General features: G+C 42.0%; 2 protein-coding genes across 5 annotated transcripts in view; one reads left to right on the forward strand and one right to left on the reverse strand.

Annotated features, from left to right (window-relative positions):
- The first annotated feature begins 1,296 nt into the window (after nt 1-1,296).
- LOC116393326 (high-affinity choline transporter 1-like) lies at nt 1,297-6,081 on the forward strand. 3 transcript variants are annotated; one of them, XM_031865550.1, is made up of 9 exons: nt 1,297-1,484; nt 1,864-2,056; nt 2,375-2,488; nt 2,636-2,791; nt 3,002-3,150; nt 3,350-3,493; nt 3,719-3,872; nt 4,110-4,327; nt 4,803-6,081. In XM_031865550.1, exons 2-9 carry the CDS (start codon nt 1,870-1,872, stop codon nt 5,322-5,324), a joined length of 1,644 nt encoding a protein of 547 aa, XP_031721410.1. In that variant the 5' UTR covers nt 1,297-1,484; nt 1,864-1,869; the 3' UTR covers nt 5,325-6,081. The 3 variants fall into 3 exon arrangements, with proteins under 3 accessions (XP_031721410.1, XP_031721412.1, XP_031721411.1); XM_031865552.1 differs by lacking the exon at nt 4,803-6,081 and adding an exon at nt 4,618-4,733; XM_031865551.1 differs by lacking the exon at nt 2,375-2,488.
- Nucleotides 6,082-9,549: 3,468 nt separating this feature from the next.
- Nucleotides 9,550-13,019, reverse strand: part of ints13 (integrator complex subunit 13) — a 7,212-nt gene continuing 3,742 nt past the window's right edge. Inside the window, exons 9-18 of one of the 2 annotated variants that reach the window (XM_031865868.1) lie at nt 12,820-12,904; nt 12,464-12,556; nt 12,258-12,347; nt 11,983-12,161; nt 11,730-11,894; nt 11,371-11,525; nt 11,056-11,286; nt 10,789-10,919; nt 10,462-10,597; nt 9,550-10,363 (exon numbers count right to left, since the gene is read on the reverse strand). In XM_031865868.1, the coding sequence (XP_031721728.1) occupies nt 10,327-10,363; nt 10,462-10,597; nt 10,789-10,919; nt 11,056-11,286; nt 11,371-11,525; nt 11,730-11,894; nt 11,983-12,161; nt 12,258-12,347; nt 12,464-12,556; nt 12,820-12,904 (1,302 nt within the window). In that variant the 3' untranslated portion in view covers nt 9,550-10,326. The remainder of the gene's footprint in view (nt 10,364-10,461; nt 10,598-10,788; nt 10,920-11,055; nt 11,287-11,370; nt 11,526-11,729; nt 11,895-11,982; nt 12,162-12,257; nt 12,348-12,463; nt 12,557-12,819; nt 12,905-13,019) is intronic. The other variant, XM_031865869.1, reaches the window with a different exon arrangement.

Raw genomic sequence — 13,019 nt, forward strand, 5'->3', positions numbered from 1 at the left:
AGGGCACGTAAACAATAATGCAAAAATGCTCCATACAGCTGAAAGGAACTGCAGATTCAGGGGATTATTGTCTGTGGGCTTGTTTCCCCTTTCACATTATATATAGAAATGTATTTTAATGTTGATAAAAAAAATTGAATTATGCAGTTTTATAGATTTCTATCTTCAATTGAAACGAATTAGCCAAGCACTGAGTGCTACAGGGAGGGGTAGTGACGATATAAAGTATGAAGAGACAGACTAAGGCAGTGTTGGTTTTGATATTTCATGGGATTTGTTGAACAAATAAAATACCACCAGCCTTAATCTTTAAACTGTTTTTTTTTTTTTTACAAGCAGTTTAAAAAATAGTTATTGATGGGAGTCCACACGAAAGTTATACGCAGAACTAGGGTAATTTGGAAAAATAACTCAAATGCATAAAGGAATGCTGAAGGTGCAAACCAGAAGAAAGCAGTGAGCGGGAGTCTGCATGTGATACAAGACTGGCTTCAACTTCCATGTGTAGGCCTCCCAGATAACTGATCTAAATGGTCCAGTTTTCTTTAGAAACTGGCAGAAGCAGATAACCAGGTATCAGGTGGTTCTGTGTTATCGACAGTTCACAGTAAGGGCGGGCCGTGTTTTACTAGTCTCTGCCCTTTCTATTTTTGCACAGCAGACACTTAAATATACATTTGATTAGAAGCACATGGTTTACATATATTTTGCCATTACACAGTGTGCTTTGAGGATCTCCACTTAAACGTCTACCCTTCTCCACATTCTCTAAAGGCAATACAGGTAGATAAAAATAGTCATTTTTATAATTATTTTGAGAGAAAATACTATTCTAATTTGAGTTTTACCTTGAGAGCGTAAGAATGTCAAGTAAGTGTTCATAATTTATTTGCAGTAAGTTTGAATTTAGTATTTTAGGGGTGATATTTTATGTTTAATGGAAGGAAATCGGACCAATGGTTCGTCAATAAACCCAAGCAGCAGAAATACATTTTTAGTAAGTTAGAAAGTAACTATGCCTTTGTGTCTCAAAATAATAATAATTAATAAGACAGCTTGTGGCCTGCCCGGATTCGATCCCCGATCCCGGGCGGTCCTTCTGTGTTGAGTTTGCACGTTCTCAATGTGGCAGCGTTGGTTCCCTCCGGGTTCTCCGGCTTCCTCCCTCAGTCCAAAGACATGCAGCTTAGGTCATTTGGAGACTCGAAATTGCCTGTAGGTGTGAATGTGAGGGTGAATGTTTGTCTGTCTCTGTATGTGCCCTGCGATAAACTGGCGACCTTCGCCCAATGTCAGCTGGGATCGGCTCCAGCGCCCCACGACCCTGAATAAGATAAGCGGTTTGGATAATTGAATGGAAAGACAGCTTGTGTCTTAAGGGCATGCAATGCTCTCAAACTGGTTCACTGTTTGCAGATTCACACCCAAACTGAAGACGTTCTTCTTATTCCTCACATTTCTTTCGCAATTGAAGGCTACAGCATGTGAATACACTTTTGGCTCTTCTGTTATTTTTCTTCCATCATACTGTTCTTAGTTATTCCATATACAAAAAAGTTGATCGAGTTATAACTGTATAGCTGAATTGCGTTCAAATTGGGAATTTAATTTCTTCAATTTAAATGATAGTTTTAACCCAGAACAAGGTGTCCCAACTGACCCGGTAATAATACTGTGGCTTTCACATTTGGGTTGGTCTCCAAAAAACATGATAAAGTGTGAAGTTTGCTTAACTTGCTGCAAAGGGAAATTTACATGTAATCATATGACCGTATATAGCTGCAAGCAATGCACACCCAATGTACAGCATTCACTGAAAAGGGATATGTAAAATGTTATTTTGTTTGTATCCTTTCCCCACAGACTCGCATGATGGCGGTAAATTGGCCAGGACTGGTGTCCATAGGAGTGTTTTACATGATGATACTGGGCATGGGTATCTGGGCATCCAGGAAGTCCAAACGTGAGGAGAAGAAGTGCACGGGGAACCGCAGTGAAGTCACTATGGTTGGGGGGCGGAACCTAAACATCTGGGTCAGCATCTGTACTATGACAGGTAAAAATAATGATGGTGACAATAACATCATAGATTCTCATAGTCACTGAATGGGGCCTTATGCGTTTGTAAGAGCAAACCATTCAGGGACATTTATTTTGAAATCAGGGGACTCAAAGCAAATGTTTAAAATGTTTAATTTGAATCTATGAGAAAAGCAGCTAAAACATGGCATCGATATTTACATTTAAGTTACTTCTTTTTTTACAAGAAACATTTAAAATTCAAGTTCTCTTTAATTCCATCAATTTATAATTGGTGGACCTAGTTTCATTAAATCTCTTTCATATTGCCTGTATGTGTCCTGTTGTTTTGCAGCCACTTGGGTGGGAGGAGGCTATATCTTGGGTAATGCTGAAGTGGTCTATGATCCAACAAAGGGGTTGGCGTGGGTCACTGGACCCCTTGCCTACATCATAAATTTGGTTATATGTGAGTGAGGTCAATTACAACTACTGAACATACTAATGAAAACAGAAGGACATTATCACATAACCACTAAAGAGGAGGACATTTTACTGGTGATTACTATGTCAGACCGAAAACTTAACTTAAATGTTTCCGTTTGTGTAACTTCAGGTGCACTCTTCTTTGTCAAACCTATTCGGTCGAAGAATTATGTCACCCTCATGGACCCATTTCAGGAGAAATACGGCAACGCTGTCGCTGCTGTCCTTTTCATTCCCGCTCTCATTGGCGATATCTTGTGGATAGCATGTATTCTTGGCGCACTGGGTAAGTCAGAAACAACAACTTAATGAACTAAGTCCTTGCAGAGAGACATTTTACCATAAGTATGATGCAGCACCACTGCAGATGACAGATGAGATACATTGAGATATACACAGAAAAAACTGTCGGGTTTGGAGTCAGTATGGTATTTAAACAAGCATCTGAGTTTGAGTTTTTGGAAAGTTGTGCATACCTCAGTCTGTATGGTTACAGGAGGGACGATAAGCGTGGTCATAGATATCTCCTCCTCGCTGGCCGTGGGCATCTCTGCTGCTGTGGCAGTCCTTTACACGTTAATGGGAGGACTGTATTCTGTGGCCTACACTGATGTCGTCCAGCTTGGCTTGATGCTCGTTGGCTTGGTACAAACACTACATTCTTAAGTGAATTCAAAGCATTTAACGCATGATTTTATAGCTGCTGACCATCAGCCCGTTCTCATCGTCATTGTGAGCGTGTTTCAGTAGAACGCAGCACGTGCTTTGACTTTAATGCTGTACAGCTAGTGCGGGACTAATATGCTGTATTTGGCACTCAATTATATTTTGCTCCCTATTTCAGTGGCTCTGCGTGCCTTTCATACTGGCAAACCCCTCCTCTGCCAACATCACTCTTGCTGCAGTAACCAAACTGCACCAGGAGTCATGGATCGGCAGGCTAAAGCCAGAAGAAGCAGGTCGCTGGGTGGATAACTTATTGCTAATGGTAATGAACACTTGTAACAGCCCCAATGTATCTTTAAAAAGGCTATTCCACTAAAACCTGTTCTGTAGTAAATATGCAAGATTGACAAGAAAGACTGCACTGTGATGACATAAACCACATTACCTTAAGTGTTTCATGGACAACCAGTTTTTTAATACTTGAGTTAAGCACTTATTGTAGAACAAACATGACGTTTCCCCAACATGGTTTGTATTCCTCTCAAAGGCCATTGGAGGGATCTGCTACCAGAATTTCTACCAGAGAGTCCTGTCCACAGCCACTGATGCTCAAGCCAAAATCACCTGCTATGCTGCAGCAGTATTATGCCCAATCCTTGCCATCCCGTCACTCGTCATTGGGGCAGCAGCTGCATCTACCAGTACCTAGATTTAATTAGCTTCCTATTGTCTTTGCTATCTTGGAATAATAATGTCTTCAGTGTTATAGTAGCTGTGATGAGTAATGAGTCTGCTAAGTTGAAATTGTGCAGCAATGTGAAACATAATCTACAACAATGTATTCGACACAATCAAACATCTCTCACCAAATCCCACCCATGTACCCCTGTGACTAATATGTCTGTTGTAATTAGATGTGTTTACTGTATTTTTGTCAGATTGGAACGAGACCAGCTACGGTTCTCCCAGCCCGTACGAACAGGGCAAAGCCTGGATGATCTTGCCGATTGCCCTTCAGCATCTTTGCCCATTTTACGTCTCACTGATTGGTATGGGAGCACTTGCTGCCTCTGTGATGTCATCGGTTGACTCTGCACTTCTGTCCTCCGCCTCCCAACTGGGCCGAAATATCTTCAAGAACATCTTCTACAAAGGGGTAACATCTTACATTACCATTACTCATATTGTGGCATGTTTGTTTTTTTGGACTTATTTCAAAGTACTGAATGTTACAAAGAAAAACACATGTCACTATTCTGATAACAAATGAATCGCCCCAGGCACATTCTAAAAAGTGCATGAGACTTAAATTATGTGAAATAGTTACCTTAAGCCACCGGAGGCTTTTTACATTTTTTATTCTTTACAATGGGACCGCCAGCAGCAAGACGATTTGCTGCGTGTCAAATTCTGCACTGAGCACTTTGCTGTTTTTTTTACTGGTAGGTGGGGAAAATTGGCGCTGCAGATGGTGAGAGGGTGAATTGAAGCAAGATTGTAGAAATGACATGAGAGAGGAAGCATTCCACATATAATCATGCATCCAACATTTAAATTTATAGGAAACCAATAGTGTGATCCATATTTCCGTTTCATAGAAGTAAATACCTTGATGACTTTCTCTATTTCAGGCATCAGAAAAACTGATTCTTATCGTGGTTAAAGGGTCAATCCTCCTGTGTGGAATAATGGGAGCAGGTCTGGCCATGACAACAAAGTCTGTTTATCTGTTGTGGTTCATCGGTGCAGATATATTCTACTCAATGATGGCTCCCCAGGTGATATGCATCTTCTACTTATCTCGGAGGGTGAACCACTACGGCGCCTGTGCTGGCTTTGTGTTGGCACTACTGCTCAGAGCTCTGGTGGGAGAACCAGGGATAGGCCTTCCTGACATCCTGCCCCTGCCGTGGGACAAGATGGTGGACGGTCACCGATACCGCCTGCTCCCTTTTCGCACTGCCATCATGTTCGCCACCATGGCGACTATTTTAGTAGTATCATGCTTTGCTTCGTGGTTGTCTGAGAAGGGGCTGCTAAGAAGAATAAGTGACGCTGAAACAGACACACACATGACTTACATGGCACCGGTCCAAACGGATGTGGAGGAGAAGAAGACTGAAAGAACAGCCTCACTTATCCGCTCTACTTGAATACTTTTCACAATGCATGTGGGTGCTCCAACTTGAGAGTGAGTTGTGTCTAAAATCATTTCACTGACTAAAGGTACTGATAGATAAATAAAAAATGAATAAATCAAATAATATGGTATTTCCCTTAATTTAACCTCATAGTTTGACTAAAACACCAAAAAATACGGTATCCTACAATTCCCATGATGCAACTGAAGAGCAACAATTAATATGACATATGTGACATATGCTGATGTTTTTCTTCTTCTGTTTTGTTAAATGGAAAAAGCCCACAGATGATAGTCATCTTTCTTGTTCACTACTTTTTTTGCTCAGTATGGCACTAAAATGCAGATCATATCCAACCAGTGTTATTGTATTCCCTGAGACACCAAGTGTATACTGCAATCACTTTTCAGAGCTGAAAAATGCAAAGTTGTGTATCCCTTCTGAAGTCGGTAAATGTTTCACAAAATGTTCATAATGTGTCTCTTAAGAACCACTGGATGGTTTAGGTGGCCTCAGGATGTTGACATCATTTCATTGTCTTTAACACTGCAGCAGGCTTACGTTTGTTTTTGTTTACCCGACTGCTGCTGGTAGAAATGCAGGAGCGCCTTCAGCTGATCTGGTTAAAACCAGTTGTCCAGGTTATTCCATGACAGATCTCTTCACCGGAGACCATAGACGTATTTTAAACGTGTTTTCAACAGAACGATGCTGACCTGGATATTACACAGTATATACTTTATATTGTTTGTATATTGCTATAAGCCAAACAACAATGTTTTGACCGTGTTCTTATTAGTCCATTACTTTGTTTTACTCACGTCCTCCACATTTAAACTGTGTACAGCCCCACTCGCTGTCCGCCGTGTATTTTACATGTGAAATGTCCTAAATACTCTATTTTATAACGTTGGGCTACAGGGACAGTCCTCCAACATTAACCAACACACGTCTAAGTTTACTGTTCATAACATGCTATCGCTACTAGCTAACATGCTAACACTACAAGCTAGCAGCCTCGCCCGCATGGTGAGCATACCCAGTGAGCATTTTTCTGTTGAAAAGACGTTTAAAAGACGTCTACGCCCAACGTTGAAAAGCCGTTCAGAATCGGTTGAAAAGTGAAAGTTTTTTCGCCGACTATTTGTAGACGTTGATTAAACGTTCACGCTTAGACCAGATTTCAACGTGATTTGCAATACTACAATTTTCTGTCCTCTACATTGTGCTAATAATAATATATCATCATTTAGAGGCTTACTAAGAAACCACATCCACATTTATCAGTTGAAAGCCAGTATTGGACATCACGTTGAAATCTGGTCTAAACGTGAACGTTGAATCAACGTCTTCAAATAGTCGGCTAAAAAACTTTCACTTTTCAACGTGTTTTCAACGCGTTTTCAACGTCACCGTGTTTTAACCGTCAAAATGCTCTCAGATCAATATGTAGCAACTAAATACTTGATGTTAGTAACACATCAACAGTTTCCACTTACAGGACAAAAGACCAAGTGACACAGGCAACAGTTCATTTGTATTTATTAAAGCACAATATAAATATAAACAATGTTCTTTTTGTAGCCGGCAATGAAATGTCCCTCCTGGGCTACTGTGGAGTTGGGTAGGCCTTAGCCCCTCCTACTTCCTGTTCCCCAATTAGTTTGTTCCACCATAAATAGCCATACCATGAGCTGCGTCTTTCCCTCTCTGACCTCCAGGCTCTTGGTCCAGCTGCAAAGAGACTCCCACTTCCCCATCAAGCCTTCCAGATGGGTGTTGTGCAGTGAGCAGGCAGGAGACGTTGACTGCCACTGCTGTTTTGTTTAAATTATCAATTTAGTTGTTTTGCTTGGTTTTGTTTTGTATGGTTTTGTGTTGCTTGGTTTTCTTTTGAATGGGTTTGCCTCTTTTATTATAACTTGTGTCAGAGGTATATTAGATGTATACCTTTTTATTGTTTTTAACATATTAAATTGTTGCAATAAATGTTTTCATCTTGGGGTAATCCTTGGTCTCTGTAAGTCATTCACTGCCACATGTACCCTTAAAGATAATCTGTGGGCTTTTTCAGTGGTTTGAGCCGGTATTAAAGGTGCAGTGCACGGTAAATTGCAAACCCAATCCGGGCCTTGCCGTGGCCCGTGGTCACATTAATACAAAGCCATAATCTCCTTTTCCTTCTTTAAATGCCATATTTTCAACGTGGAGATCTGTAAATAGAACAAGTATTTGAAAAACATTCACTTTTAGACCAGTTTTGAACCTCTTCAACGGAGACCATAGACGTATTTTAAACGTGTTTTCAACGGAACGATGCTGACCTGGATATTACACAGTATATTGTTTATATTGTCTGTATATTGCCATAAGCCACACAACAATGTTTTGACCATGTTCGTATTAGTACATAACTTTGTTTTACTCACGTCCTCCACATTTAAACTGTGTACAGCCCCACTCGCTGTCCGCTGTGTATTTTACATGTGAAATGTTCCAAATACTCTATTTTATAACGTTGGGCTACAGGGACAGTCCACAAAGAAAGTGTCTCCAATATTAACTAACACACATCTATGTTTACTTTCGTAACATGCTAACACTACAAGCTAACATGCTAACGCTACAATTGCTGGCAGCCTCGCCACCATGGTGAGCATAACATGATATTAATGGTATGGTAATGATATTTCGGTTTGCAATATTGGAATAAAGTAGTTCAAGTACTTACAGAGTATGTCGTTAGCGTGAAGCCTCGTTTATTCCGTCAGCTCGTTCACTTCGCTAGACCAGATTTCAACATGATTTGCAATACTACAATTTTCCGTCCTCTACATTTTGCAAATAATAATATATCATCATTTAGAGGCTTACTAAGAAACCACATCCACATTTATCAGTTGAAAGCCAGTATTGGAAATCACTTTGAAATCTGGTCTAAACGTGAGCGTTGAATCAACGTCTTCAAATAGTCGGCTAAAAAACTTTCACTTTTCAACGTGTTTTCAACGTCACCGTGTTTTAACCGTCAAAATGCTCTCAGATCAATATGTAGCAACTAAATACTCAGGGTAATGTATGGACACTAGAGGGTGGACTGGAGGTTTTCCTTCTCTTCCCATTTCTACATTTATTTGCATTCCTGGAACTCGTATTTTATTATTGTACTGAATTGTTGCATTTTCTCTTTCACAGGTCACATTATCTATAACCAAGGGCCAATTAAAGACCACCACAATGCCAAACCAACACTCTGTAACCTCCCATCTCATTCGCCTCGAACAAAGGATTATAAAGTTTCCCCACGACTGAACCCCACATTAAAGACAATACAGTCATTGCCACCATCAAACATAATACTGCCAACTCGGCTGTTTCCAGATGTGTCACCAACCTCATATTTAATGGCTGAGCAATTATCAACTCAGCACTCTAGTACAATCCAACATCTGTCCCCAGTTGTGAATCAGGATGTAATGTCTCAGCTAAATGTAACAACTCAGGACGTGTCATCGACCACACTAGAGTTTCAGCTGACCCCGTCTGGACAAACTGAATTAGAGTCTTCGCTCCCGACGTCCTTGTTTGAGCCCTCTGTGATTACACCAGCTTTACCTTGGGAGTTTGGCTTTTTCAGTCCACAACTTGAGACAATTTTATAAATCCTGTATCTACAGTTGAATCTCCCAAAGTCTCATCGTCTACGACACCACCGTTGCAGACTTTCTATAAAGCTTTGCCACCTGATATTGGTGGCTCATCTTTGCAAAATAATCTCAAAAGCCCACTTGTAACAGATTTACAGTCAAAATTAGGCACAGCATTATGTTTTGATCAAAATGCCCTCATGCAGACGTTAAGCTCAGACATTTTATTGATGTCCCTACGACCAACACATCCATCTTTCGCTCTTCACACTAAACTTCCTTTAACTAAAACCCTTTCAGTCCCAGTATCTATGCTCAAAGACGAGCCCTCTAAAGAACAACCATTTGTCAAGTCGGCTCATGAGAGGGTGCAATTCATGTCATCATTGCAACAAATGATCCATACACTGCTGTTTGGGGAGTCACAGCAAATTGATAGGTTTTACCACATATCCTCTGTCATTGCAATCACAACAAGCATGTATTCAAACACAGCAGCAGGCCTAAGTGTGACCTACCCGGTTCCTCTTACACTGTTTGAGAGCACTCGAGGAGTGTCCGAGGACCATTTTGATCCAACTGCTCCCTCTACTGTTCAGGAGCCGTACACCATATCCTTCATCCATCAGATGCCGCTACAGACAGCAGTGGGCCATTTACAGAAGGACGTCCCACCCAGCAGATTCTGAGCACATCTTTGAGGCGATTTTATGGGATGTCAACTGCGTTATTAACGTCATTACAGGCTGTTGGCCTTTACTCATACAGAAGAGAGCGCTCAGTCCAGGCAACACCTTCCTCCGCTTCCATCTCAAGTAAGTACCATCAAGGGTACCGTTACCGTTGACCAAGGAACTTACTGTAAATACATAGTCATAAATAAAGTTTTTGTTGATTAGTTAATAAATGTGTACCTAATACGTGTTTTATAAATGTAAATATAGTGATTTGACATCAGACAATGGTTCTTTGGCTTAAACAAGACACCTTTTTGCAATAGCAAAATCACTCAAGGCCGTTTTTGACTTGGATCAATTAGATCATATATTTTTTAAACAACACAGTAATGATACTATTTCCCTCAAATGCAATGTCCTATTTTAAATAAATGACAAGACATCACTTCCATATTCAACAGCAAAATTCTCTATCGACAGCTTTTATTGTGTTACACAATATGTGAACAGCATATCTACAAAACCATGAGTAAAAAAAAGAAACAGTAGAAAGTCCTCGTTAAGAGTTCACTGTCTATGTTATTTGAGGCCCTGGTTCTGGGAGTATGAGGTGACGCCCAACTCTGAAAAAACTCTGTGGCTCAAAATCTCTATCCTTGGCAGGGGTGAAGCAATGGATCGGTGAAAACATCATCTGGAGGCCTTTCCGTTTTCGTGAACATCCATCCTGTCAGTAGGGAAAAAGACAAGTCCGGTTAAGACATAGCGAGTAGACTTGGCACATTCAACCCATAAAGTGACAGATGATTTATTTTTCTCACGCACCCATTTTCGTCTTTGAGCTGCTGGTACAACTCAAACTTGTTGTTGACGGAGCTCACTCTTCCGACAAACTCTTGGTGCTTCCTGGAATTTGCTGCAGTGATGCGATTGCTCCACATGGTGAGGAGCGAGACCGGACCTGAACAAACAGCGAGACAAAGCCACAGATAAAAAAACAAAACACACATAACCAGTCGGGCCCCCACAAGTGATGTCATCAAGTGACATTTGCCAGAATTGTCCCTCACTGGCTCAGTGCTTTTCTGGTCTGTTTGTCAGTGATTTCTTGGGGTGGTGTCTATTCTAAGCAGATATGATGCAGGTTGGTACCTTTTGCTCTCTCTGGAGGCTGAACCTCCTCCGTGCACAGGCGCGGCTTCTTGTTGAGCGGCTCTGGAGAGTCCGGGGAATCCTTGATCACCTCCGACTCCGGCTCTTCTTTTTCCAGCAAACCTTTAAGTCTTCAGGTTAAAAACAAAAACAGAGTGAAGCACGAGAGAGCAGAAATTTAACGGACACATCCCATTCTTTTTGCTGCTAAATATAGGTTATTATTCACATCTATATGGATACATAAGATATCCGAGCAGCACTGACCTCTCCGACTCCTGCCAGCTTTTGTCATCTGTGTCCTTCGTGCCATTCTTCTCTGTCCTGTCTTCCCTCTCCTCCCTCTTCCTCCCTCTCTTCTTCCTCTCCTCCTCCTCAGGAGGTTTGCTGCGACAGGCAACGATGCAGTCCAGCACCCGCTGGTGTCTGTCGGTGGCTCCGGCGTGAGTTTTCACTAACGTCTCAAGCTCGTTCCACATTATACGATACTGTTCATCTCTGAGAAGAGCAACAATGCGGATACGCATCAGTGACTCTGCCGTTTACTTTCATGAATTGCGATGTTGATTTTAGAATAAATACCTCTTGGGGCCTTTGCCTCTGGATCCCACGGTGGAAATAGGGAGAGGGTCGTTCTTCCTCTCCATGTCCACCAGGTTGTAAACGGTCTTCTGGCAGGTCAGAACATCCTCCTCAGACAAAGTCTCTTTCACTATCAGGTTAGCTAAAGGAACCACCTAGTGGAGGAAAACAGGAAGACACCCAGACACAGGAATGACGGATGATAATGATGCGGGCCAATAGGCATAGAAACATGGGAAACAGGTCATCTTTTAAGTGCAGGAAACAACAAGTCAAACATTTTGGAGTGTGATGGAAACTTCACTTGTACGATAGAAATCTAAAAGGAACCACAGTATCGCTGCATGCCGCTCACTCACTGCCTGCATGTTGAAGATGGTGGTCTGGGAGATGATCATTGGCCAGTACCGAGTGTGGCGTTCCAGCTGAGCTTTGGCCCTCTCCACCGGCAGCTTCCCCGAGGGATCATGGGAAGACTCTGAAACAGGAGTGAGCCGGTTCTCCCTCATAAATTCCCCAAAATCCTGAAACAGACAAAAAAAAAAAAAAAGCTGTTACCATTTGAAGCTTATTGATGTTTATTGCAACCGGTCTGGTGTGAGCTGAACGTACGGTGATGCGGTAGTCGGTCACCCGGCCTCCGCAGCCCTCGCTGATGGAGGGCGGGTCCTCTAGGGTGGAGCGGTTGCTGTTGAGCACGTGCAGGAAGATCTCGCCTCCGTGGCTGCTGAGCATGTGGCTGATGACCTTTGACCCAGACTTCCTCGGCTGCTCCAGCAGCACTGATCGACCTGTGGTGAATCAAGGAGAGAAGGCACAAATGGTTACAGTCAATCAAGAGACTACGATATACAACAGGATGAAAAGAAGGGTTTACTCCTGCTTACCGTTGAGGAGGAAGTTTGTCAAACAGGACGAGGGACGACTGTTTACGTCTGTGGGGGAGATGCGGTAGGCTCCTGTACAGTAATGCAGTTCTAAGGTGGGAAAATAAAAACACAAATCAGGCATCTCACATCACGGCTGGGTCAGTCAATGCAGCAATGATTAATCTGCACAATATACTGACAAATAGATGCGTGACTATGCCCACCTATGCTGTTGGTTCGTGGCGTGCACCATTTCAGTGTAATCGTCTCTTTCAGTCCATTTTCTCGCGTGCTGGTGCCCGCCATGTGCAAGTCTCCTGCACAACACACAGACGACATGTGAATTGGTCATTTCTGATGTGAAATTGACGGATTCAAAAAAAATATTAAGCACACATGAAATACATGCAAATAAATCATGAAGGATATGCAAGAATCTGCAAATGGAGTTCCTTACCCGGTGCTTATAATGTTAACAGTGAAAGCTACTTCGAGCACAAGTTACATAAAGTTTGAGGTTGTTTCCTCACAAAGTATTCAAATGGCTACTTCATTTATTTTGTTTCACTCGAGTTCTCACCACTTTTGAAGAACTCCAGGTGAGCATCTCGGTGATGCAGGAGCTCAACGTCATAATTGGCCGAAGTGTTGGCGTGCTGCTCTTCCTGTCCATCCGCAGAGACAATAACACATACAGGTCAGCATGAAGTCAGTTCTCACAATATGCAAACTAACACACACACACACACACACACACACACACACACACACACACACACA

This window comes from Anarrhichthys ocellatus, unplaced genomic scaffold (genome assembly GCF_004355925.1).
Source record: "Anarrhichthys ocellatus isolate YVR2014 unplaced genomic scaffold, GSC_Weel_1.0 scaffold33, whole genome shotgun sequence".
Classification (NCBI taxonomy): Eukaryota; Metazoa; Chordata; class Actinopteri; order Perciformes; family Anarhichadidae; genus Anarrhichthys; species Anarrhichthys ocellatus.

Bases quoted from the DNA above. Each gene is read 5' to 3' on its own strand.
- LOC116393326 (XM_031865550.1), top strand. From the start codon at position 1,870: ATGATGGCGGTAAATTGGCCAGGACTGGTGTCCATAGGAGTGTTTTAC. The intron at 3,151-3,349 runs GTACAAACACTA...TCCCTATTTCAG, and splicing joins GCTTGATGCTCGTTGGCTTG to TGGCTCTGCGTGCCTTTCAT. The intron at 3,873-4,109 runs GTACCTAGATTT...TATTTTTGTCAG, and splicing joins GGCAGCAGCTGCATCTACCA to ATTGGAACGAGACCAGCTAC.